Raw genomic sequence first — 24,995 nt, 5'->3', positions numbered from 1 at the left:
GGGGGGGGGGGGTGAATAGGGCGAAACTGAAATTTACAAATATAAACACAACTACAAGCCGGGTTAGCGTTAGAAATATAAACGAGTCCGAGAGAGAGGGTGCAAAACAAATCCCAAGCGAATAAGCAAGTGAGACACGGAGATTTGTTTTACCGAGGTTGGGTTCTTGCAAACCTACTCCCCGTTGAGGAGGCCACAAAGGCCGGGTCTCTTTCAACCCTTCCCTCTCTCAAACGGTCCCTTGGACCGAGTGAGCTTCTCTTCTCAAATCAAAGCCGGGAACAAAACTTCCCCGCAAGGGCCACCACACAATTGGTGCCTCTTGCCTTGATTACAATGGAGTTGTGATCTCAAGAACAAGTGAGAAAGAAAAGAAGCAATCCAAGCGCAAGAGCTCAAATGAACACGGCAAATCACTCTCACTAGTCACTAGGGCTTTGTGTGGAATTGGAGAGGATTTAATCTCTTTAGTGTGTCTAGAATTGAATGCTAGAGCTCTTGTAGTAGTTGAGAAGTGGAAAACTTGGATGCAATGAATGGTTGGGTGGTTGGGGTATTTATAGCCCCAACCACCAAAAGTGGCCGTTGGAAGGCTGTCTGTTCGATGGCGCACCGGACAGTCCGGTGCACACCGGACAGTCCGGTGCCCCCTGCCACGTCATCACTGCCGTTGGATTCTGACCGTTGGAGCTTCTGACTTGTGGGCCCGCCTGGGTGTCCGGTGCACACCGGACAGGTACTGTTTGATGTCCGGTGTGCCAGCATGGGCGATTCTGACTTCTACGCGCGCAGAGGGCGCATTAAATGCGCGGCAGAGAGCCGTTGGCGCGGAGATGACCGTTGCTTCGGAGGCGCACCGGACAGTCCGGTGCACACCGGACAGTCCGGTGAATTTTAGCGGGCTAGCCGTTGGCGTTTCCCGAAGCTGGCGAGTTCCTGAGGCCGACCTCCCTTGGCGCACCGGACACTGTCCGGTGTACACCGGACAGTCCGGTGAATTATAGCCGAGTCGCCCTGGAAATTCCCGAAGGTGGCGAGTTTGAGTCTGAGTCCCCTGGTGCACCGGACATGTACTGTTCACTGTCCGGTGGCACACCGGACAGTCCGGTGCGCCAGACCAGGGGTGCCTTCGGTTGCCCCTTTGCTCCTTTATTGAATCCAAAACTTGGTCTTTTTATTGGCTGAGGGTGAACCTTTTACACCTGTATAATCTACACACTTGGGCAAACTAGTTAGTCCAATTATTTGTGTTGGGCAATTCAACCACCAAAATTATTTAGGAACTAGGTGTAAGCCTAATTCCCTTTCAAGAACCACAGTAGGGGCCCTTCGATCGATAAGGAGCTAACCCGCCAAGGCTAACGAAAGGCAAAAGCCACAAGAACGCCCATCGCTAGGCGAGGGCCACACGGTCGCTCCCCTAGGTGAAGACCGTGCAAATGTGAAGGCTTCAAGACGATGTCTAGGACTTAGCCACTGTGGACAGTCACTCAATTAATCTAGGCTCACTTGCCAGCGACTAAGGAGGGTGCCGATTTTGGTGAAATTGGGATAGTTGTACTTGTAGTCCTGTAATTACCCCCTTGTACAATGCATGTTGGGAATATAGTTGGTGGCCGGGGGTAAAATGTACTTATGTCCACCAATCCCCGGTTGCGCCTATAAATACACACGTCCTTAGCTAGATGGAACACGCTTGATAAGACATTTGCGCTCCCTGCTTACTGTTTTGTCATGTCATCCGTCTTTCTACTCCCGAGTGTTTGGGCCTACATATTTCTATCCCAACACTAAACTTTCAAGGTTGAGATTTACCTCGTACATTTGTTCACTCAGGTTAAAGTCTAAGTCTGTCTCCAACAAAGACTGTAAATAGTCCGTTATCATAAATTTAGCGTTCGTCAAGGTTTGTATCACGTCCAACAACAATCTGTAAAGTGTGCGCCAAAGTTTACACCAAAGTATCGGAGCTCTCGCATGTCCTCCAAATGTACCTATGCGCTCTGTAAACTAGATGCTACACTGTGATGTCAAAAAAACAAGACTACATCTAATACGAGGCAAGAGAAAAGAGAGGAGCAACGAGACTATCAGACGAATTCTATTAATATGGTGGAAAAATATAAGGATGTAATTTAGAGAACATTGCTGGAGATAGTTAAGATATAGAGGATAAAATCTTTTAGAGTAAGCTGTAAATAACAAAATATTCTTTTAGGGGACGAAATTTAGAGGACGTTGCTGAATACATCCTAACAAGATATATGTTGATTATGTCAAAATAGACAAGGTTAATATTATACTTTACTATTCATATTGTTATACTCTTTGTTTTATGTTATGCTTTCATGTGGGTGTCTTAGCCACGTCAGTGACCTCGAGAACTGCCCGCCCAAGTCGGACTCCTAGTTCACTATCTAGGGTGATGATAAGGTTTTTTCGTGTAGAAGAACGACATGTAGAAGAACGACATCGAGATAAACACCTCTCCTCATACACAGAGCCTTTGTCTTCCTCCCTGCATATGTTATGTTTATTATGGCATCGACATGTTGTAATTATTGTTTGGCAGATACAAAATCATAAACACATCATCTTATAATTATATTGCATTACTGTTTTGTGTCAATTTTAAGCTGTCTTTGTAAGGTACGGACACCATAATAACAATATAAATCACGAGTTTAGGTTAAATTTAGGAAGAGAAATCTTGCCTATAAGTATAACCACTGTAGTTTATATTGTTTTTTTTTGTTGTAGAAAGAAACCGTAGTACGACTAATCTGTAGCAGCAGAATGACTACAAGCATTACGGTCCTCATCCATTCGACTATTCCTATTCGAGTGAAAGCGGCCCCCAATTTCTACTGTAAGCAGCAATGGCGCTCTCCTGTTACTTGCTCGCCGGCGCCCGGGCGGCAGCCTCCCCTTCCTTCTCATCCTCCGCTGCCATCCGCCGGCGGGACCACCGTCTGCTGACCTTGTCCGTGGTTCCGCTTTCGCTCTCTCAGCGATGTCGCCACGGCCTCCGCGTGTGCTGCGCCTCCTCCACCTCTTCCTCATCTCCGCCGCCGGCAACTCCCGAGGAGCCCGACGACTACGAGGTACCTGCACTTCTTATTCTTCGTGACTTCCTTTCTTCTACAAGCTAATGCGTGAGAAAACTCGTGCGGTGTTTCATTACCACAAGCACGACTGTGGGGTCGGCATCTAATTTGTTTGTTCCCATTCGTTGATAAGGTTGTTACTGTTAACTTGCACCCTTCGTCTGTATTTCATACCTTATATGCAACATAATCCAAGCCTGTATTAATGTATGTCGTGTCTTAGTATTTGCTGTTCTGCATAGGCAAAAGCTGCGTTCGGTAAATTTATATTTGATTGTTTTTATTTTGTTGCATGTAGTCACCTCTACGTTTTAGTAAGGTCACGTATTTGTAGTAGAGGCTATATATACGTGAGACCATTTCATTTTTTCTGTTCACGGGTTCGTGCAAATCTGCATTTCCCTAGAAGGACTAAATTTGATGTACTGCCTCTGTTCTAAAACTATAAGTCCCAAATTTATATAATCAAATAATAAAATTTATGATACCAAATAAACATCATTAGATTCTTCATTAATTATTTTTTATAGTATACCTATTTGATGTCATAAATCTTTATAATTCTCTATAATTTTGGTTAAACTTGAGATGCTTTGACTCTCAAAAGCTAATGCTAATGCTACATTAGGTCTCTTTTCAGCATTGTAGAAGACTGCATAAATGCCTTTGTGGGCAACCAAACATGAACAATCTACATTGCAAAGTCTAGAGCAGGCAACCAAACAGGCCCTTAAAATATATTTTATTGTCATACACCATTGCTGCTGATTCCTATCTATGCAGTTGCTGATGCTTTTTTCCTTTCACAAAAATTTCAGTTATTGGACACAGCTGGGAATTGTGACCCTCTATGCTCGGCTGATGAAGTTAGCTCACAATACTTTGAAGCTAACTACAAACCAAAAAATGACCTTCTAAAAGCTTTAACTATCATTGGCACAGCCTTGACTGGAGCAGCCGCAATAAACCATTCCTGGGTTGCTGCTAATCAGGTCAGCTGGTTTGTTGCATCTGTCCAAAAGTTCCCTTATTTATCATTTTAACTATGTAGTCTGGCTCTTTCTGTTTGTTATGCACACAACAAGGATCATTATAGCAAGCATCATTCAAATACTTCCTTCTGCAGGACATTGCAATGGTGTTGGTTTTTGCTATTGGCTATGCAGGTATCGTTTTTGAGGAATCACTAGCATTTAACAAAAGTGGAGTTGCGTTATTGATGGCTGTCTGCCTATGGGTTATCAGAGGCATTGGGGTAAGCTATTTTCTGAAATCAACTCAAGACTTCAGCGACTATTTTCAAAATTTAATCTGTGAACCATACATTTAAAAGCTTGCTTGAGTATCTTAGTTGTATTTTATTGTTGATTATTATTGTTGAGAGTCGAGGCACATATCTAAAGAAAATTATATTACGTCCGTGATCTTAGTTGGTATCAAAATTCATTTTGCCACTTAGATTGCTGCAGATTAGAAATTATTCAAGAAGTTATTTCCATTTTATGGAAGCTGCATGAAAATAGCTTATTTAGTAATTAAGATCTATAATAGCTCTGATTTTTTTTTCAGCTGTGACAGTTAAAGAGGTCTATCAGTCTAGTATAACTTTCACAACCTTATCGTGAAGAGAGTTGGAATAAGATGCTTAGCTGCAATACATGAGCAGTGCTGGTTTCACGGTCTGATGGGTCCTTAAATAGTTAAATGATTCAGAATAAATAATGTTGCCAGCACCTTTCCTTTTTGAAACTAAGCTCAAGAAAGTTACCTTTTCCCTAGAGTTATCAAATTGAAAAGTAAGCCTGGAATGACGAAGAATATAAATGGGAAAAATGCTATGAAACCTTAGTGCTGAAAATAAAATTGTCATTGCAGAATAAAATCTGCCTTCTAATTCGCGCGTTAATGGATTACTGCTTTCAGATGAGTAAGATGGCATACTTTTCCTAGTTAATCTACCTTCCAAAGTTTGAATATAGGAAAGAATTGCTATTTTGCTTTTTGTTGAAACGATCCATTTAAACACTCTTGATTGTATCTGATCATCTTTTATTCTTACCTGTTTTTCTGTTGAATGTAGGCTCCCTCGACTGATGTAGCTGTTCAAGAGTTGAGCCAGTCAACTTCTGAAGTTAGTGAAATTGTGTTTTTCTTGCTTGGTGCAATGACTATTGTGGAAATTGTTGATGCACATCAAGGTTTTAAGCTGGTGACTGATAATATATCTACTCGAAACCCAAAAACTCTTCTGTGGGTGGTAAGTTTCTTTTAGCGTATCCTTTTCACATTGAACTGTGTGTGGATGAACAGTATATATACCTATTATAGCATTATCAAATAGTCAACAAAAGGAACTGTTTGCCAGTAGTTTTTTTAATAGGATTGCTACATAAAAATACTCTAATCTTGCTCTTGTGGATTAAGAATCATTATTTAATTATTCAGTCCAGAAGACTTTTTATGGTAGATCTAGATAGTTCATCAGCTTCATATTTGTTGTTTGTTTCACCAGCTTTAGTTTAGCGGCCTTTACTGTTGATCAGTTTCTGTTTAATCTTTAATTGTTCAGTACAAAAAGCATGCAAGGCTTGACCCAATATGAGCACTGCATCACTTAAAACAATGTTTTGAATTTTGATATTGAACTGAATCCAGAATAATTCTTGCCAAATAATTAAAATGTTCCACTCATTCTTTTTTGTGCGCTTATGCTTTTCTCACTATAATTGCCGTTAGATTGAAAACCCTAACTCTAATTGGGTAGGGGATATATTATATATATCCAGGAATGTGGGCCAAGGCTCATTCCAATATACACAGTTACACTAACACCTCCGCAGTCACAACTCTATCTTATACAGATGTTGAGACTGGACCGAAACTCGATGAAAACTATGGAAGGAAGCCCCTTGGTGAAGATGTCGACGAAATGCGAAGTGGTCGGGACGCGGAGAACGCGACCAACACCGATAGTGACACGCTCACGGACGAAGTGGAGGTCGTTCTCCACGTGCTTCGTGCGTTGATGTTGCATGGGATTGGTGGAGATGTAGATCACGTTGACGTTGTCGCAATAGACAAGGGTCACACGCACGATGGAGCTGTGGATATCACGAAGAAGCTGACAAAGCTACAAAACTTCGGCCATGCCATTGGCCACAACGCGATACTCGACATCAGCGCTAGAGCGGGAGACGACGAGCTACCGTTTCGAGGATCGGGAGACAAGGTTGACGCCTAGGAACACGACGTAGCCAGAGGTGGACCAACGCGTGTTGTGGCAGCCAGCCCAGTCGGCGTCGGTGTAGACCACTAGCTCAGAAGTCGGAAAGGGTCGAAGGAGGCCAAAGTCGAGGGAGCTGCGAAGGTAGCGAAGAATCCGCTTGACAGTGGTGAGGTGGGGCTCCCGCGGGGTGTGCATGTGAAGGCACATTTGCTGGACCGCGTAGGCAATGTCGGGCCTGGTGAATGTGAGATATTGGAGAGCCCCGGTCAGGCTCTGGTAGGTCGTCACATCGCTGACTGAGGCGCCGTCGACGTCGGAGAGCTTCGCCTGAGTGTCAATAGGTGTGGAGCAGGACTTGCAGTCAGACATGACAACCCGCTCCTGAATATAGAGGGCATACTGGTGCTGGTGAAGGAAGAGGCCCTAGGGACGCAGCTCCACGACGACCTCGAGGAAGTGTTGGTGAGGACCTAGGTCCTTCATCGTGAACTCGCGTTGAAGGGCGGTGATTGTGCGCGTAGTCGACATGGAGGAGGCAGATGGTGTCGTCGCCGCGCTGATGGATGAACAATGGCATGTCCGACTTGGCCTCAACAAAGTCGAGGCCCGAGGGAGACCAAGTAGGAGGCGAAGTGACTTTACCAAGCTCGCGGCGCCTACTTGAGGCCATACAAAGAGCGGTTCAACTTACACACCATAACCGGGCGAGCGGAGTTGACAAAGCTAGCAAGCTGGCTGGAGTACACCGTCTCGGTCAGAGTGTCGTGCAGGAAGGTATTCTTGACGTCCAGCTGGTGGACCGCCTAGTACTGGGTGAGGGCGACGGAGAGGACGGTCCGAACGATGGCGAACTTGACGATGGGGCTGAATATCTTGTCGTATTCCACTCCGGGGCGCTGAGTGAAACTCTGAAGGACTCAACGGGCCTTGTACCGATCCAGGGAGCTGTCAGACTTGAGCTTGTGGCGGAAGATTCACTTGTCGGTGACCACGTTGGTGCTAGAGGGACATGACACCAGGTCCTAGGTGTGGTTAGCCAGCAGGTTCGCGTGCTCCTCTAAAGCGCGGCGCCAATGGTGATTGGCGAGCATGACGCAGACGGAGGATGGGATATGCGATGGAGCCAGAGCAGAGTCGGTCATGAGCACTAGCTGATCCACTGGTCGAAGGACATCGACCGAGTGACGTGTGACCATCGGGTGGACGTGGTGGGGGTCATGATGAATGGCGATCGGATGGTGCACCAGTGGCTTGTCATGGGAGCGGGCCAGGGTACGGAGCTGCTCGTCGGAGGAGGGACCGGTGGATCGGGCCGCCCACACCACTGATAGACACGAGCAGGATCAGTGAAGCGAGCCGAAGGTAGGCGGGAGGCGGTGCCGCCCGTGGCACAAGTGGAGGCGACAGGGCCACGCTGGCGCAGACAGAGGCAACACGCAACATAGGTAGAGGCAGAGGCAATGGGGTCGCACATGGCACAGGGGAAGTGACGTGACCGTGTGGGACGTAGGCAAAGGCGATGGGGCCGCGTGCGGCGCGAAAGAAGGCAGGGGAAGGGGAGGTACATTGATGCAATTGGCATCGAGGAGGCAATCGAGGTCGGGAGGAGCCAACAAGGGGGAAAGCATCCTCATCAAAGGCAACATATGATGATGCAGTGCGCGAGAAAATCTAGGCAGCGACACCCCTTGTGGTGACAGGAGTACCGAAGAAAAAGACAGTGAGAGGATCAGGGTTCAAGTTTTTGAGGAGCAGTGGCGGAGTTGTGGGGATAGCAGACACACCCAAAGACGCGAAGGTGCTCATAGGAGGGGATGGTGCTGAAGAGGGCGAAAAACAGAGTGGTATGGGAGACCGCCTTGGAGGGAAGACGGTTGAGGAGGTAGGTGGTTGTGTTTAGCGCCTCAGCCTGGAAAAGAAGCCTCGAAAAGGAGGCAACACAACATGTTGGTGGTGGTGCAAATCATGCACTCGGCTTGGCCATTCTGAGGGGAGGTGTGAGGCTACGACATCCGCAGCTGCACATCGCGGGAGACAAAGAAGGTGCAAGACATGGAGTTATCAAACTCCCGTCCATTGTCGCACTGAACATGTATAGACGATCGAACTGAGTCGACACCCACGCAAAGAAGTGAGAAAGACTAGTGAAGGTGTCAGACTTATGGCGGAGGGGAAAGGTCCACAAGTAGTGAGAGAAGTCATCCAGGATGACTAGATAGTATTGGTAACCAAAGATGCTTGGAATAGGGGATGTCCAAAGGTCACAGTGGATGAGGTCGAAGGGGCGAGTAGCTCGGTACATGGAAGAAGCGAAGGGTAAGCGAGTGTGACGCCCAAGCTGACATGCATGTCAAAGGGAGGTAGCATTGCCGCAGGATAAAGGATGGCCGAGGTGGCCGAGAGTCTAGGGACGACGTTATGACCAGGGTGGCCAAGACGACGGTGCCAAGTGGAGGCAGAGGCAGTGGAGGCGAGGACGTAGGGTGTGGCAACATGGGCGAAGGAAGGTGGGGCGGGGAAGCGACCGATATAGAGGTGACTGGAGCTGTCGCATCGAGCGATCACAACACAAGTAGTAAGATCACGTATGGTGAGCCCCTAGGGATCTAACTCCATAGAACAGTGGTTGTCAGTGGTGAAGCGACAGACCGAAAGGAGGTTCTGGATGATGTTGGGGGCAACAAGGATGTTGTTGAGGTACAAAGGACCAGGAAGGACCACTAAGGTGACATGCAAAGTCGACCCATTACCGACAATGATGGAAGAAGGGAAGGTGGGGCAATGGAGATGGGGTAAAGAGACAATACCAGGGTCAGGATTGGTGTGGTACGAGGTGCCGAAGTCGGCAACCCGATCGGTGGGAGTAGGAGGTTGCGAAGACATGGGGTATGAGGAGAGAGCCAGGGGAGGCTCCCCACATAGCCATCGAGATGGGTGTTGGGGCTAGGAGCGGCGAGCTGCTGACGACGATCATGGGTGGTGGAGACGACAAGGCCTCGATCATTATGGAGACAATCTCGGCACTGTGGAACACCAATGGCCCAGTGGCGCGACGGCCCTTCTGAGGATAGACGGAGGTCAGAGGGTGGTAGAGCTCGACGCGGCCACGGAGAATAAGGTCCATGATTCGATAAAATGCCATGAACGTGCCCCAGAGGAGTTGACCGTCGTGAAGGGAGACACACAGTAGGGAGGCATGTGGACCGGGGCATGGCGAATTACGGACATCAAGGGAGCAGCGGGGTAGGCCGTAGCAGAGCAGGGGGAGCTCGAGGAGTTTGCGGCGTACGATGGAAGAGTCGATGCATGGAGATCGGTCGGGGATGAGGCGCATGGGGAAGCGCCGACAACGGAAGGGTTGGAGGCCCGACCATGACTTGCGAGCAGTGAGGGGCGCCGTGGGACTGGCTGCGTCAGTGGAGGAAGCAGCGGGGCCACCAAGAAGTCTGTCTGCGCCAGTGGGAGGAATGACGACGCCATAAGAGTGGTGGAGGCCGCCGTGGATGCTCGCTGCGCCGGCATAGGAAGTGCCGGTCGAGAGGGTCGCCCTGCCGGGGAGAAGGGTGCTGGCGGGAGGGGGAGCCACACCGGGGAAGGGGAGAGAGGCGGCGCGGCCGCGGGGCGGCGATGCATAGCTGGCCGAGCCAGGGAAGGAGAGGGAGACGACGCGGCCGCCTGGCAGCAACGCGAGGCAGGGGGCTATGTGGCCTAGGGTGTGGGAGCGCCGGTGCCGGGCAGGGGGAGGGGCAGCGCGGTCGCTGGGGGCTCGTCGGTGGCGAGGGCTGGCTAGGAGTGGCTAGGAGCGTTCGGCCATGAGGGAGGAGGGCGGCCGCTCGACCGACAGGGACGATGAGCACAGAGGAGGGGGAGCTGTGGCACTCTGCAGGGAGCGGCGCCAATGAGGGTGGGGATGCATGGCCCCACTTGCACGCAAGGCAGGAGAGGCGGGCTGTTGCCCGCAGGCGAGGGGAGGACGTCTTGCGCAGGGAAGAAGTCGGGCGCGGACAGGAGGGACGCGCTCGTGCTAGACGTGGAGAAGATGGCGGCGGCGGGTCCAGGAGCGCGAACGACGGCGCGGGGGAGCAAGGCAGGCGACACACACACGTGAATGGGAGGCGCGTCCGCGTGATGCGTGGGGAGGAGAGGGTCCACCATGGTCGTCACGACCGGAGGGTTCCTGGCGGCTGAGTTAGGGGAGAGGAGAGAGAGGTGAGAGACTTGATACTATGTTAGATTGGAAAGTGGGCCAAGGCCCATTACAATATACACAATTACGCTAACAATTGCTTTGTTATACATCCATTGACCTCATAAATTGTATTGACTCTAATTCCAGTGATATGCAGATTCATCTATTGAGATTGTTATCTCTTTTTATTTTTTCTGTGGTTTTTGTGATCCAATGATATCCTAGTTGCTCCCTAACTTCCTAACTAGCTTCTAGCTGTAGCAAACCCAAATTTCTATCACTTATCCAGGCTCTTGGTTTTCCTACACTCTCATTCACTTGTGAATCTCTTATCTAATTTCATGTGTAGTATGTTGAAAAGTTCATACATCTTTTCCCTTTACCTATTATGAACAAGGAGAGCTTATTTTGCTTAGGTACCACAAATTACAGATTTGAAATGCTTGAAGATCTGCATGTTCTTCGGACCTCCTTTCTTATCTAATCTCATGTGTAGTATTTTGAAAAGTTCATGCATTTTTTCCTTTTATTTATTATGAATAAGGAGAGCTTATTTTGCCCCGACTACATAGATCGTAGTCTTGGCTGGGATTGGGGCGAGGTTTTGCCTTTTAGCTCCCAATTGTGTTTACAGGAAGAAGAGGAGATTAGGCAAATTCTTTCATTTTTTCCCTTCGGCGATTCCTTTACATGGCCATGAGGCTTGAGTTTTTCCCCAAAATCTCTCTCCTGTGATACACTCGCAATCCTTTCACTTGACTAATATAGTGACTCTACTCACTGATTTGGCTAATTCAGTAATATTTTGCCATTGCTGTTGCTGGCTTCTTCCCACGCCTTCTATAGGATTGCCCCCACATGACACAAGAATTGTATAAAAGTAGGGAAAATTCTAGTACTTTTAAAGCCTCAAGAATGGTGTGGTGGATGTGAGAAGGCAAGGAGATATGATTATCTTAGTCAAGGTTGTCATGGGTGATTTGGTCTTGAATGTAATTGTTATGACTGGAAAGGGCTACAATAGAAGGACTAAGGATGGCCAGGGGCAATCTGCCTAATAGGGGCAATCTGTTAGGATATTGTGCAGCCCGGTTTGTTGGGATAAAGTCCCAGTTGTTAGATCTCCTATCTAGGGGGGATTCTGTAGGGGCCGGCGGCCGGCGCCTATAAAGCCAGGGCCTTTGTAATCAATAGTTAAGCAAGAAGTAATAAAGAGTATTTACTTTCAGCTTCCCTTAATCCCTTCTCTCGTCCTCTTCACCACGGCACCCCCTGGAACAGCACCCAGGCGGCGTGCCCTTGCCCAGCAACATCATCCCTACAACCTGAGAAGCTCAAGCCATACCAGTAATTAGCATGTATGCTTCTCAAATAGGCTATGATGAGAATGCTTAGAGACCTTTACGGGAAGACATAGATGGCATGGTTAAAACTATACCTATTAGTGAGAAGCTTTTCATAGGAGATCTCAATGGGCTTCAAGGTACAATTCCAGGTTTCAAGGCGGTTCGTGGAATTTTTGGATACAATAGTAGTAATCAGGAGGGAGAGAAATTCTTGGACTTTGCAGTAGCTTTTGACCTATTGATAGCCAACACTTTCTTTAGGAAGAGAGAATCCCATTTAGCTTTTGACATGGGAAGATAATAGGAGACTTAAAAGGATGGAATAAATATTTCGTCTTTAATACAAGTTCGTGGAAAACATCTATCCATGTGGCTAAACCTTGTGGTTTTTTGTTGGGTTTAAACTCTAGCCTACCTCAATTTACTTGGTAGTTGGTACTAAAAGGCTTTGTTGTTGTTGTTGTTGTTTTAGAACAATATAAAATCCTACATTTTATGGAACCAAGTACCATGGAACTTCATTTTCATAAAATTTATGGCACAATTTTTTAATATCTTGTTTATTTTTTGACATGAATTATTTAACTGTTTCAGATTGGTATTGTAACTTTCTTCCTGAGTTCGATCCTCGACAACCTGACTTCCACTATTGTGATGGTATCCTTGCTTCGAAAACTAGTACCTCCATCAGAATATAGAAAGTATGCTTTCTGATAACTCATCTGTCATGGCTACACATTATCTAGTACTTCTTTGACTATTCCGCCATTTTACTCATGATGATCTTATCCTAGCACCACTGTACATATGTAATATGTTCATTATACACTTGCTTTGTATACTTGAATAGCTCCTAGGATCAATATTGTGTATAGCATCTTTCTACTCAAGCCTAGTGGTTAAGGCTTTCGAGTAGCACCTCCAAGTCCCGGGTTTGATTCCCCCCGGGGGCGAATTTTCAGGATCAATATTGTGTATAGCATCTTTCTACTCAAGCCTAGTGGTATAGCATCTTTATCCTGTAGCAGCTTAGTAGATAATGGACCATGTTCAACCTTGCAATATTTACTCTGTGCTCTTAAAATAGCACCATGACATCCCTGTGCTCTTGCTGTGATCCTCACTAAGTCAGGGTTTGAAACTGTTTGAGCATAAACTAGTTAGAAGAAAAGTAATAACTACTAGTCATATTGAACTTCACATTTCAATTTATTTCAGAGGTGGCAGGTCAGTCCATTAGTACCTTCACAATTTGTTTGTGGATTTTATATGGAGAACGTCTCTTAAATACCATACAATTAACAATTGAAATGCCACTAATGCTCCGTTTGGATGTCGATGTTGGAGGGCATGGAATTGAATTGGGTTCAATACCAAATCAGCCATAACATTGAAATGAGATGTAATACCAATTCTATTGTTTGGATGCTCCGACCTTCTTCCACCGGCGCTTCTTCACCTCCCGTCCTGTTCTCCACCACCACCTCCACCACCTGGCATCGTCGTCTCGGCCATCCAGGACCTGACGTCATGACCATGATCTCCAGCAGTTTACATCCTTCTTGTAATCGGGGACATTTTGAGGGCCTTTGTCATGCTTGTCAGCTTGGCCGACATACTCGTCTCCCTTTTACTACATCTTCTTCTAGGGCTGAGCAGGCTTTTGACCTGGTTCGTTGTGATCTCTAGACCTCCCCTGTACTCAGTCTTTCTGGCTATAAATACTATTTGGTGATTTTGGATGATTTTTCCCATTTACTCTAGACTTTCCCTCTTCGGTTGAAGTCCGACACTTTTACCACCCTCACTCATTTCTTCGCCTGGGTCTCCACCCAGTTCCGTCGCCCGGTCCGTGCACTGCAGTGTGACAATGGCTGCGAGTTCGACAACCACGCCTCTCGGTCATTCTTCCTCACCAGTGGCGTTCAGTTGCGTCTCTCATGCCTGTACACCTCTGTCCAGAACGTCCGGGCAGAGCGCATGATTCGCACCACCACCAACATGATTCACTGCCTTCTCTTCTAGGCGTCTCTCCCTGCCAGCTACTGGGTAGAGGCACTGCACACCGCCACCTCCTCAACCGTCTCCCATCGAAGGCGGTGAGCCACCCCATCCCCTACTTCGCCCTGTACGGCACAACCCCCTCCCACGACCACCTCCGTGTGTTCGGATGTGCCTGCTACCCTAACACTTCCGCTACTGCTCCGCATAAGTTGTCTGCACGCTCCACTCGCTGCCTCTTCCTTGGCTACTCTCCTGACCACAAGGGGTATCGCTGTCTTGACCCTGGAGAAAACACAGTTCAGCAAAATATGTTGTATGGTCTCTTGTTCTTGATCACACAGGGGCAAACACTATGATGTGGCAGCCCATGTTTAAGCAATCGGTCCGCAGTCCAGCACCTGTTCTTGATTCCCAGCCATAAGAAGAACTTGCATCTCAGGGGGGCCCATGATTTCCATAACCTTTTCCAAGGTGAGAACTTAATAGATCCAATAAAGAAGGAATTATATGCAGACTTGGTTGAGTACATACCTGAATTAGAAAGCTTCGAAGTGTGTTGATCAGGTAATGAGGGCTGCAATATAATCCCATCCACCAAATCCCAAATCTTTAGATACTCAACTAACACCTGCACTGTGAGAGCTCCCTGGATATCAGAAATCCATCTTATATTATTTAGGGGGTTGCGATACAGTGCGTTGTGCCGCTGTCCCCTAGCTCTTTTAGGGATAAGCTGAATGAAATTAGGGGCTAGTTCAGCAACTGTAGAACCATTAATCCACCGATCAGTTCAGCCCCAACCCGTCTCTAGCCGAGTTGGTTAGGTGGTCTGAAAGCACTCCTCAGGTCCTGGATTCAACTCCCTGCGGGAGGGAATTTCAGGCCATGATTAAAAAAAAATCTCCTCGTGTATCCCACGCCAAAGCACATGTCTAAGGCCTGGCCCTGGTCGTGGTCGTTCTCACATGAGCTACGGTGCCATTGTGTATGGGTGGGGCAAGGGTTCGGGAGTTTTCTCGACTTGTGTGAGAAGGTATTCTTCTTAATACAATGCCCGGGGGCTGTCTTACTACCCCCGTAGGTCGAGTTTTTTTATAAGTTTGGTGACCAACTTGGCAAAACTGTGCACAAGGCTAATTGGTCGGTAATCCTTGACTTCCATAGCATCCACATTCTTGGGCAATAAGGTGATGTAGGCTGAATTTAGAAGTTTTAGCCTAGACACATGCCCATCACAAATGGTAGAGAGCGCTAACATTAAATCCTCCTTGATGACATTCGGCGGCGGCTGGCAGCGCCATGTCCATCACCGGCGGCGCCACGCACGGCTCGATCGGTGCGTCGTGGCGTTCGTTGGTGGGAGAGATGGGTTGGTGATGGAGATGCGTGGAGTGGTGGGGTAGTGGGGGAGATGGAGAGATGGGCGGGGCGGAGAATTTTTTGGTGGCATTTTGTGCGCATGCAGTTAACTGTTCTTATCCAATCACATCACATGCATGAAAGCTTATCTGCGGTACTGGTTGTTAGGCGAGAAGGGAGAAGCGGGTGAGAGGAAGGTACTGGTGGTTAGGCGATAAGTGGGGGAGAGGAACACATCTACTCAGAACAGATCTACGAGCGAAGCGCGCGACGGTGGAAATGATGGAAACTGGTGCTCTATAGGATTTCCAATGAACCAGTTTAATTTCAAAAGAAAACAAAAAGAGAGCTAGGATCAAGGAAAGGTTCTCGTATTTTAAAATGGGCCTAATAAAATGGAGTAAAATGTTTTGCTGGATCCATGCAAATAGCTACAGCAATATGCACGCCTTGCTGAGGAAGTAAGCAGTCGGAACGGTTGTGGACACATGCGCTACTGAGCTGGGCCTCAGCTTTTTTGTCTTGACTGGACTCGTATGAGCCGCTGGGGTGTTGCGCGCTTGTAATGGGCTTTGTTGTGTTTATTCGCTGTAAAGAAGATGGCTTGCTACTTCATTATGATTGTACAGGCAATTATATGTTGATTCATTGCTCTATTATTTGCTACCTATTGTTCCAATCAAAAAGGCCCTCCTGTTTATGTAACAACAGGAATGGATACAAATGTACATGATTTATCATGTGCAGTATTTTTTTTGCAAGAAGTGTGCCCTGCCCGGCTATCCCCCTGCGTCTAGCCGTTGCGACCGTCCACTGCAGCAGATCGCGCTGGCTCCAGGGCAACGCCGCGCCTCACGGCCCTGCCCCATTCTAGACTGGCAGGGTACCTGTGGCCTCGCCCAACGGTGCCCGTTCCTCCAGGGCGATCCCTGCGGCAGCAGCAAGCAGCTACACGGCTGGCCTCCTGCCTGTGCGCAAGGTGAGGCACCAGTGGGGCGTGGGACAGCGAGATGGAGGATGATTGGTTGTGTTGGTGGGCGGTTGGTTGGGTGCTCGGCGATGGTGGAGTTGCGAGGAGGGGAGGAGAGCGGATGACACACGTGGGGAGCGTAGAGCTATATAGAGATAGATTAAGAACAGAACTACACACTTCGTGCGTGACATACAATGGTGGAAACTGTTTTTTTTTCTTATCCATTCAGATGCATGCTTATCTGTTATGCGAGAAGTGGGGAGAGGAACAGACCCACATTTCAGTTCCATCTACACGCTTCGCCAGTGACATACAATAGTGGAAACTCGTGTTTTAAAGGAGTTGAGAAGAGATGGGTAGCTGCAACATGTTTTTGGAGGCTGTAGCAATGACCTAATATCGTGTAGCAGTGGCCCAGTAGTTGGCTTGGTTTGGCTATCTGCAGTTGCCTTTGGATATCAAGTTAGATTAGTTAAAGATGTTAGCTAAGGGCCCGTTTGGCACAGCTCCAGCTCCTGATTCTAAACGAGGATCTGGAGGAGCCGTGCCAAACGGGTATTTTTTTAAACTGATTCTCGTGTGGAGCCGAAAGATCGGGAGTCGTTTTTGTGAAGAAAGGTGGGATCTAAAAAAACCTGCTCCACCCTCCCTTAAAACAGCTCCTCAACCAACCAAATATGGACCTCCCCTTAAAGTTTGATCGAAATTACCCGCAATTGCCATTGGACAAAAACATAACGAGCCAATTTATGGATTAAACATTTGAGACCATTTTATGCACTACTATGATGGGAATATTTTATATGTTATTGTTTCATATTTTTTCCCGTATATGCATCCTACTTATTGGTTTGTAATAAAGTTGAACTGCAAAGAGTAAAACAGACAATCGCTACAGACCACCAACTCTCAGAAGACAAGAATCAGTTTACTTGCCAAATGGTTTTAAAAATGATTCTGATTTTCTAGGAGAATCAAGAGGATCAGCTCCTCACGAGGATCAAGATCTAGAGCTAAAGAAGCAGGAGCTGGAGCTTTGTCAAACGGGGCCTAAGATTGTTAGGTCTGGCTCCTAAATAAAGGAGGTCAAGTCAAACAAGATACCCTACCACCCAAATCTCAGCATGATTAGAACCTTCTGCTGCAGGGACAAGCCAAGAACAATCCATTCCATTTTTCGAAAGGGAAAAACAGCAAGGGAGACCCTTGCTATGGTATATATTTATATATATAATCACAGAAAAAAACAGTACAGACATAAAAATATATGGAGAGAAGAGAAGAGATGCTAGCTAAAGGACTGAACAAGGGAGCAGAAAGCATCTTTCTTAGAAGAGTTCATTCTATGAACTTGAAGAAAAGTCTCATCAAGGAACGATCTTTTCCAAGACGAGAGCGAGGGCATTTTTGCTTCAAAGATGAGTCCGATAGGTGATATGTTGTCTCCTCCCTTTCATTATCACAAAGAACGCAAGCATAGTGATGGTTCTTAAGCTGATAGTTTTTCCTTAGAATGTTGCGTGTGTGAAGAGTAGCCAGACAAAAACTCTTATGTTATTACAGCACTTGGATTTCCAGATCCAAACAAACAATCCATTCCATTATTTTCCACCTCCGAATTTTACCACTCCCCCCATGGATTTCCCATTGACCATGTGCCAGGATACAGGTGGCTATGAGCTTCCAGCATGACATACTGTACAAGGGCGTGTGAATGCATATCGCAGGTGGCAGCGGGAGTAAAGGCACCCAGCTAGAACTCCAAGTAACATTTTTCTGTGCATCCACAATGCTTGGTAGCATATACAGGATCCTGCTGTAGTTGTAACTTTCTAAGACACTAGAAAAAAGTCTTTTGTATTGCACTTAACACTAAACTCATGGGAGGACAACTAATAAAAAGGAGGGTAGGATTTGAAAATAATGCAACCTAACTTTATGCAGTTTTTTGTGGCGGCTTGGGGGCTGAGGGGACAATTGGTGGCAAATAAGGAGTTTTGACTTATGTTACTAACCTTGGGTTAGAGGAAGAGTGATTAGTCCTTAGGACTTGGTAGAATATATATAGGCACAGCCGCACAGCTAATATGGGCCATATGGGCCTTAACAGGGGCAAGGCCAAAGATTGTGTTTTGTGTACTTTGCTTTGATGACTGGTGGACTGAAGTAAATGTAGCTGATGACCAGACTAAGAAAGGACTTAACTCCCTCATCATCTTGGGAGCTTGGTCAATCTGGAAACGTAGCAACCGATGTGTGTTTGATGGACTTCAGCCTAGAATTGACGTCGTTCTGCATCTACTGGGGGAGGAGCTACCTTTGGAGCAGGGCTGGGCCTCGAGGAGTCTCTCATCTTCTCGCCCTTGAGCCATCTGGTACCTAGACTGTAGGCCTGGTTGGGTGTTGAATCTATTCCTGTCTTCAGTGAGGGATACGTTTGTTTGTATGCTCTCGTGTGTGTGGCATGTGTGTTGTTCCCAGGGTTTCTAAACCCTCCTTTTCTTCTTGATGAGACACAACTCTCCCCCGTGTTCGAGAAAAAACATTTAGTGCTAGTCATTTCTTCTAACACTTTATTAGATTAATGGCAATAGAGATGGAAAGCATTCAAGTTAGGTTCCATCACATGCATTTGCCACATTTGTCTAAAGAACATTTTGTTCTTCAAATCCAACAGTAAATAGTTGGTGGAATGTTATTGAGCATCTTGGGTGAGTTAAATATTGACTTATTGGGACAGACTGTCAGGTGCTGTTGTTGTAATAGCAGTCTAAAGAGCATTTTGTTCTCCAAATCCAACAATGAATACTTTGGTGGAATGTTCTTTATTGGGTGAGTTAAACATTGACTTATTGGGGCAGATTGTTAGGTGCTGTTGTTGTAATAGCAGCGAATGCTGGCGGTGCATGGACACCAATTGGTGATGTGACAACCACTATGTTGTGGATTCATGGTCAGATTACAACATTGAAAATAATGCAGGTTAGCTTTTGTAATTTTTGCTTGTTTTCCGCGATATGCTTATGCGAACATTTCCTTGTGTCTTGTGCTCTTTGAATTGTTTTGGAAATTTTAATTAACTTTTCATGATATTTGTTATTTTCCTTAGTTGCTAATGAAAAGTAGCAATCTAGATTTTCGTACTCATATCTGTTATCAATTCAAAATATTGCCTCTCTCTCTGTATGGAAGTTATACAGTTCAGTAAATTTACTTGAAGGAGAAGTGCAAAAAATATCTAAACATGTCAGAGTTTTTTTTAACATATAAACATGCTGATTCAGTAAAGGATAATGCCGTTGGATAGGACAGAAACCCTAACCCTAATTAGGGTTGGGCTTGGGCTGCTCTATCAATAGGTATAATAGTATATGCGGTGGGCCTAAGCCCATTACAACCGTGACATATACACAAGTCTAACACCCTAGCTGTCACAACTCTAGGCATTACAGATGGTGAGATTGGACCGAAACTCCGAGAACACCGTGGATGGGAGCCCCTTGGTGAAGATGTCGCCAAACTACGAAGTTGTCGGGACACGAACATCGCTGACTGCGACATGCTCACGGACGAAGTGGAGGTCGATCTCCACGTACTTCGTGCGCTGGTGCTGCATAGGGTTGGAGAGGCAAACCGCGGTGACGTTGTCGCAGTAGACGAGAGTGACACGTGTGAGGGGACTGTGGAGCTCCTAGAGTAGCTGACGGAGCTAGGACAGCTCGGCCACACCATTGGCCACAACGCGCTATTCGGCCTCAGTACTGGAACAGGAGACGATAAGCTACCGCTTGGAGGACCAGGAGATGAAGTTGGCACCTAGAAACACGACGTAGCCAGAGGTGGACCGATATTTGTCGGTCAGTCGACCCAATCAGCATCCGTGTTTTTGCAGTCAAACATGCCAGCTCGCTCTAGAATGGTGATGGTGAAGGAAGAGGCACGAGGGGGGGGGGGGGCGCTCCATGGTGACCTCAAGAAAGTGGTGGAGAAGGCCCATGTCCTTCATCGCGAACTCGCGCTGGAGGGCGGCGATCGTGTGCTAGAGGAGGACGTAGAACATGTAAATGATGTCGTTGCCGCAAGGGTGAACAAGTACGTGTATGACTTGGCCTCGACAAAACCGAGGGAGACTAAGTAGGAGGCAAATTGACTGTACTAGGCTTGCGCACCTGCTTGAGGCCATACAAAGAGCGGTTAAGCTTACACACCATACCGGGCGAGTTGAGTCGACGAAGCCGGTGGCCTGACTGCAGTACACCATATCGGCCTAGAGTGCATGGAGAAGGCATTCTTGATGTCCAGCTAGTGGACCGCCCAGTCCCTGGAGAGGGCGAGTGAGGACAATCCAAACAATGGCAGACTTGACGACAGGGCTAAAGGTCTCGTTGTAGTCTACTCCAGGGCACTATATGAAGTCCCGAAGGACCCAACGGGCCTTATATCGATCTAGAGTACCATCACCCTTGAGTTTGTGACGAAAGATCCACTTGCCGGTGACCACGTGTCCATGTTGGTGCCAGAGGGACACGACATTAAGTCCTAGGTGTGGTTGGCAATAGGGCCACATACTCCCCCATAGCACGACGCTAGTGGGGATCGGCGAGCTCGGTATGGACGGAGGAGGGGACAGGCGAGGGAACCAGAGTAGCGGCGGCTGTGAGCACCAGCCCGTCAATTGGTCGGAGAACAACAACCGATTGGCGGGTGACCATCGGGTGGACATGGTAGGGTCGTGGTGGAGAGGGTGCCCACCGCGTCGAGGAGCATGGCACCGGGGAGGGGGGAGCCGAGGATCTAGGCGTCACCGCACGGGGATCTAGGCGCTATGGAGCAAGGAGCTATGTCAGGGAGCGAGGCGCCGGGAAGGAGGAGCTAGGGAGCAGGGTGCCATGGAGGGGGAGACAGGGAGCAGGGTGTTGGGGCCGGGGAGCGGGGCACTAGGCCGGAGAGCGAAGCATCCCCACGGTGCGGGACATGGAAGAAGTGAAGGGGCGAGCGGTGCGAGACATGGAAGAAGTGAAGTGTAAGCGAGTGTGGCGACCGAGCTGACAAGCATGGCAAGGCGAGGTAGCCTTGCCACGGGGGCAGAGAATGGCCGAGGTGGTCGAGAGTTTGGAAAGGACATTGTGGTCGGGGGGCCAAGACGATGGTGCCAAGTGGAGGCAGAGGCAATGGCAGTGAGGGCATAGAGTGTGGCAAGACAAGATGATGGAGGTGGGGCGGGAAAGCGAATAGAATATAGGGGGCCGGAGCTGTCGCATCGGGCGACCACAACACAAGAGTAAGATGCCGTATGGTGAGCCCCTAGGGATCGAACTCCATAGAATAGTTGTTGTCAGCTGTGAAGCGATGAACCGAGAGAAGATTTTGTATGATGTTGGGGGCAACAAGGATGTTGTTGAGGTACAAAGGACCAGGAAGAACCGTGTCACCTACTGAGGTTAGAGATAGAGTTGACCTGCTACCGACAATAATGGAAGGGAAGGTGGGGCTGTGGGATGAGGTAAAGATACAATATCGGGGTCAAGAGTGGTGTGGTACGAGGCACCGAAGTCAACAATCTAGTCGGTGAGGGTAACAGGAGTGGGTTGCAAGGACATGGGGGATGAGGAGAGAGCCAGGGGAGGCACCCCCCACAGAGCCATTGGGATGGGCGCTAGAGCCACTAGTGGCGAGCAGGCTAACGACGACCATGGATGGTGGAGACGACAAGGCCTCGATAGTCATGGAGACAATCTCAACACTGTGGAACATAAACGGTCCTAGAGCGTGGCGGCCTTCCTGACGGTGGATGGAGACCAGAGGGTGTGAGAGCTCGACGCAGTCATGGAGAACCGGGTTCATGACCCGATCAAAGGCCACAAATGTGCCCCAGAGAAGCTGACCGTCGTGAAAGGAGACGCACACACGATAAGGTGGCACGTGGATTGCAACGAAGCGAAGGACGGGTGACGAGGGAGCAGGCACAAGAAGGGAAATATCGACCGCGGTGGGGGCATACATGCCAGTGGATGGGTGAGCGAGAAGAGGCGCCACAACGAGGGGCACGTCCGGAGATAAGGCATCAACACGGCGAAAGCCGGTATGCCAGGAGAGGAGAGAACCGTAGGCTCCCTGCGACCATGACCGGCGGAGGATTGTTGTGTGGGGAAGGGTGGGACAACAGCGCTAGAGGATGGGACTCACGTCGGGGCAGCCCATGGCGGCGATGATGATGGGATACCCGTGCTGAGGAGCGTGATGGCGCAGGGGGCACTACTGGTGGGCGTAGGGAGGCAGGCAACTGCACTGGTGTTGGGTATGAGGCCTGTGCGGTGGTCTGTGCCGGTGGGAGTGCCCGCGCCCACTGGAGGAGCGGTGCTAGTGTGAGACGTCGTGGATGCGGTTAGAAGAGCCATGGGGCTTGGTGGCTTGCAGCGATGGTTGCCCAACGACGAGAAAGAGGGGGAGGGAAGAGGAGATGAGAGGGAGGGTGAAAGAGCGACGTCCATGGCCAAAGGGAGGCCGACAGCGAGCCGTAGGACCGACGACAGCTAGGGGAAGTGGCGGCTGCTAGGGGAGGGAGAAGAGAATGGTGAGATACCATGTTGGAAGAATGAGACCCCAAACCCTAATTGGGTAGGGTATATATTAATATATATTTCTATGGTACATGGGCCAAGGCTGATTACAATACACAGTATGCTAAGATGCTAACAGTGTAGACTGCAGAGATTCTATTTCTTTTTTGATATTGTCAAGGCTATACTTTCTTGCCTTAACTAATGAAATGCTAAAATGTAGCTCTATGGTAAACGGTACATGAAATGCTAAGACAAAGCATTTAGTGACTAACAATGTTCATTTGTAGTTCCTCCTAGGTTAAAGTCACCTTAGAATCAACTTGAGTGCCTATTCATTCTTATTTACAGTTACATCATGTTCCTCCGTGTCCCGAGCACACGCAAACACACCCAAAATTCTTTGACTGGTTAGTGTAATGGTTCTGGAACAGCATATTGTGGACTTTTATAGCTTTATGGAAGGCCATGCAGAAAGCATGTATCCATTCTGACATCCTTTGGTGAGTCTGGATGCCTGGCGACTCAAATTTGAAAAGATCAGTAAGCATTTGCACCGTGTTAATAGGGTGCACTTCTGGATTCATCCAGGGAGCATGTGCCATGTGGTTAATCACTTAATCGTACATAAGGCTTATTTTTATTATGTCTGATCTTATACAGAACCTGATTACTGTATGTCTTTTTATGATATGGTTTCCACTTTCGTATTATAGTGAAGTGATATAGAACTTGGCCATGTTGTGGAGTTTTGTGGTTTATCTTATGCATGCCAGCAAAATGCTATGTCATTTTCTTGAAACGAACTACTTTATGATCTGGCAGGGCTTGTTTATTCCCTCCACTGTTTCGTTGGCTGTCCCACTGGCTCTGATGTCCCTCACCAGGTTCTTAACCAATGAAAACTATGGTCTACAAAATGAAACAATGTTAACAGTGTCTCATCTAAAATTTTTTATACACTGCAAACAGTGAAGCAAATGGGTCATCTGAGAAATCTTCCAGCTTGCTGTCATCAGAGCAGGTGGCTCCTCGGGGACAACTTGTACTAGGTGTTGGAATTGGAGCATTAATGTTTGTTCCAGTCTTTAAAGCTCTCACTGGTCTGCCACCTTTCATGGGTATGCTACTTGGTCTTGGGATTCTCTGGATCCTGACAGATGCAATACATTACGGAGACTCTGAAAGGCAGCGGCTGAAAGTTCCACAAGCACTATCACGGATTGATACACAAGGAATTTTATTCTTCTTAGGTATTCTTTTATCAGTTGGCAGGTAATTTCTCTCCCTTTTACTAGAATTATTTCAGAAACACAAATGTACCGTTGAGAATTGTATATGTCTGGTATACAGTATTGTTAATAATGAATGAACAAAGCATTTGAGGTAGACATTTATTTTTACTTCTTGTACTAGATATAAATACATTTGCAAAGCAACTTTTTCCTCGAATATGCAGGGGATCTGCATGTCATTGCATTAAGAGAGTGCCAAAAACAGTCAGGTACTATGACCATGGTAGGGTTCCTGATCCTACCAGGGATCTCTCTCAATCAGTAGGGATGAGTGATTGAGGGAAGGAGACGAGGGCAGCGCTGGGGCGCCATGGTTGTGCGGTGGCGGCGGCATAGATCACGAGAGGGAGAGAGAGAGATTAGGTTAGGGAAAATCCCGGCTCCCTAAGAGAAGCCTGAAACAGTATATGTTTCTGCTTGCCCCAATCCAAGAGTCTTTACAAGTATTTATACCTCTAATGACATGAATAAATTACGGAAATAGGATAACTATGGGCCTTAGGCCCTCTAGCCGCCGACACCCCCTAGCCGCTAATGGGCCTGCGCCCGGTATAGGAGATGCCGGTCATAACAGACCAAACATGGCCTCACACAATCTCACCAACAACGATCAAACAATGACATTATGCGAACCAAACAAATAACCAAGCGATGCCTAACACGACCAAACTGTTAAAGTGGACGCATTAACCAGTTCAATCCAAAAGCTTAAGCTGATGGGAGAAGGTAGTCCATCCACTTATAGTGGATGCACTAACCAGTTCAACACTCCCACTCACGTGCAGTCAGAGAGAAAGGCGCAAACACAGCCAGAGAGAAAGGCACAAACGTGGAAATAAATAGGTGGAGGCATAAATAAAGCCTCTACCAGGATTCAAACTCGAGACCTCTGGCTTTGATACCATGTTAGAGTGGACGCACTAACTAGTTCAACCC

At 47.7% G+C, this 24,995-nt stretch overlaps 1 protein-coding gene across 1 annotated transcript in view; it reads left to right on the top strand.

Moving 5' to 3' along the window:
- The first annotated feature begins 2,836 nt into the window (after positions 1–2,836).
- LOC100281120 (uncharacterized) overlaps positions 2,837–24,995 on the top strand; it is a 40,589-nt gene continuing 18,430 nt past the window's right edge. Inside the window, exons 1-8 of the mRNA NM_001154039.2 lie at positions 2,837–3,104; positions 3,926–4,099; positions 4,234–4,362; positions 5,188–5,364; positions 12,463–12,569; positions 19,066–19,186; positions 23,590–23,651; positions 23,737–24,039. Coding sequence (NP_001147511.1) covers positions 2,880–3,104; positions 3,926–4,099; positions 4,234–4,362; positions 5,188–5,364; positions 12,463–12,569; positions 19,066–19,186; positions 23,590–23,651; positions 23,737–24,039 — 1,298 coding nt within the window. The 5' untranslated portion in view covers positions 2,837–2,879. The remainder of the gene's footprint in view (positions 3,105–3,925; positions 4,100–4,233; positions 4,363–5,187; positions 5,365–12,462; positions 12,570–19,065; positions 19,187–23,589; positions 23,652–23,736; positions 24,040–24,995) is intronic.

This window comes from Zea mays, chromosome 7, assembly GCF_902167145.1.
Source record: "Zea mays cultivar B73 chromosome 7, Zm-B73-REFERENCE-NAM-5.0, whole genome shotgun sequence".
In the NCBI taxonomy this organism is placed as follows: domain Eukaryota; kingdom Viridiplantae; phylum Streptophyta; class Magnoliopsida; order Poales; family Poaceae; genus Zea; species Zea mays.
This window is presented reverse-complemented; position numbering and strand designations above follow the sequence as displayed.